This window comes from Echinops telfairi, unplaced genomic scaffold (assembly GCF_000313985.2).
Source record: "Echinops telfairi isolate 266 unplaced genomic scaffold, ASM31398v2 ScPeMD7_7400;HRSCAF=8409, whole genome shotgun sequence".
Taxonomy (NCBI): Eukaryota; Metazoa; Chordata; class Mammalia; order Afrosoricida; family Tenrecidae; genus Echinops; species Echinops telfairi.
In genome coordinates, this window is record NW_022111300.1 from 33,229,056 (window position 1) to 33,230,233 (window position 1,178).

At 48.5% G+C, this 1,178-nt stretch overlaps 1 protein-coding gene across 1 annotated transcript in view; it reads right to left on the reverse strand.

Annotated features, from left to right (window-relative positions):
- PSTPIP2 (proline-serine-threonine phosphatase interacting protein 2) overlaps positions 1 to 1,178 on the reverse strand; it is a 57,064-nt gene extending 55,886 nt beyond the window's left edge. Inside the window, exons 1-2 of the mRNA XM_030887294.2 lie at positions 1,173 to 1,178; positions 513 to 613 (exon numbers count right to left, since the gene is read on the reverse strand). Coding sequence (XP_030743154.2) covers positions 513 to 613; positions 1,173 to 1,178 — 107 coding nt within the window. The remainder of the gene's footprint in view (positions 1 to 512; positions 614 to 1,172) is intronic.

Genomic DNA, 1,178 nt, shown 5'->3' on the forward strand with positions numbered 1-1,178 from the left:
GGACTGTCCTCACATCTCCCACCATGCTTTTACCCTCAGCTCCTGTGGACCAGGCTCCGCCCCTTCTGTGGCACCTTTCCACAGCACAGGTCGCTGGGAACTCCTTTCCCAGCAAGTCCACCTCATCATCCATGCACCAGCTCAAAGCTCTCCTCCCGGACACTCTCTTCTCTTCTCTTCCTAACTCCGCTCCCTTCTTCCCAGGGCCTTTCCATGGTAGATGGACCACACCTCTCGGCATTTTCACATATTTTATTAGCTTCACCGTTCATATGTCTTATGCCCCCAATTGTTTCCTAAAAACTGTAGTGCGGGGTTATCATTTACTTCTTGGGTACCATTCCGTGGTCGATAGCAGAGGATCTGATAACTCGTTAAAAAGAAAAGAAAACGCCCCCAATAAAATGATTTATGAATAAAAAAGGAAAAGAAAATACAACGCACTGTTCCTTGTTCGCACGAGAGCATCTTCCCCCAGCCCTCCCTGTCTTCACAGAGGAAACAGCGTTTACCTTTCTTTTAAGAAGTCTTCGAACTCTTTGCAGTTCTTGCGGCCATTGTTCAGATGCTGGATGATGTTGTCATAACCGATGGTGCTGAGGATGTCCGAGCTCTGCGTGAGAAGACAACAGGGCGTCAACAAGGAAGGAAGTGGGCGGCAGCCCTGAGCCCTAAGGAGTGAAGGGAGGCAGCCCTAGGCAGGGCAGCCATCAGGGGAAGTTGGGGAAATGCTTTACCTCCTGACCAAGGGGGGTGCGGAGGAGAGTGCAGAGGGTGCTGACCACACCCGATGACACTGTCAGAAAGGTGGCACCCGGATGATTGTCTATAAACATGTGCAGTGTGTGAGCAGAAATTTACTATTTACTGTTTTCTATTAAAATATCTCTGTAGTTCATTAAAACAACCCAAACCATCCAGCTTATATACATCAGTATACTCAAAACTCTATGCTTCTTTCACCTTCTGGCACACTCCAGCCAGAGCTGTCTTCAGTTACCTCACGGGTTCTCTGTGAGTTGGAGCTGACGCCAGGGCTCTTAAGGACAACAACAAGGTATAATGGTAGATAATGCTCATGGAAATCGTTGTTGTTAGGTGTCCTCTAGTGGGTTCCTACTTAAAGCATCCCTACTCGTAAGAATGCCCAAGACGACAGAAGAGCCCCGCACAGTCAT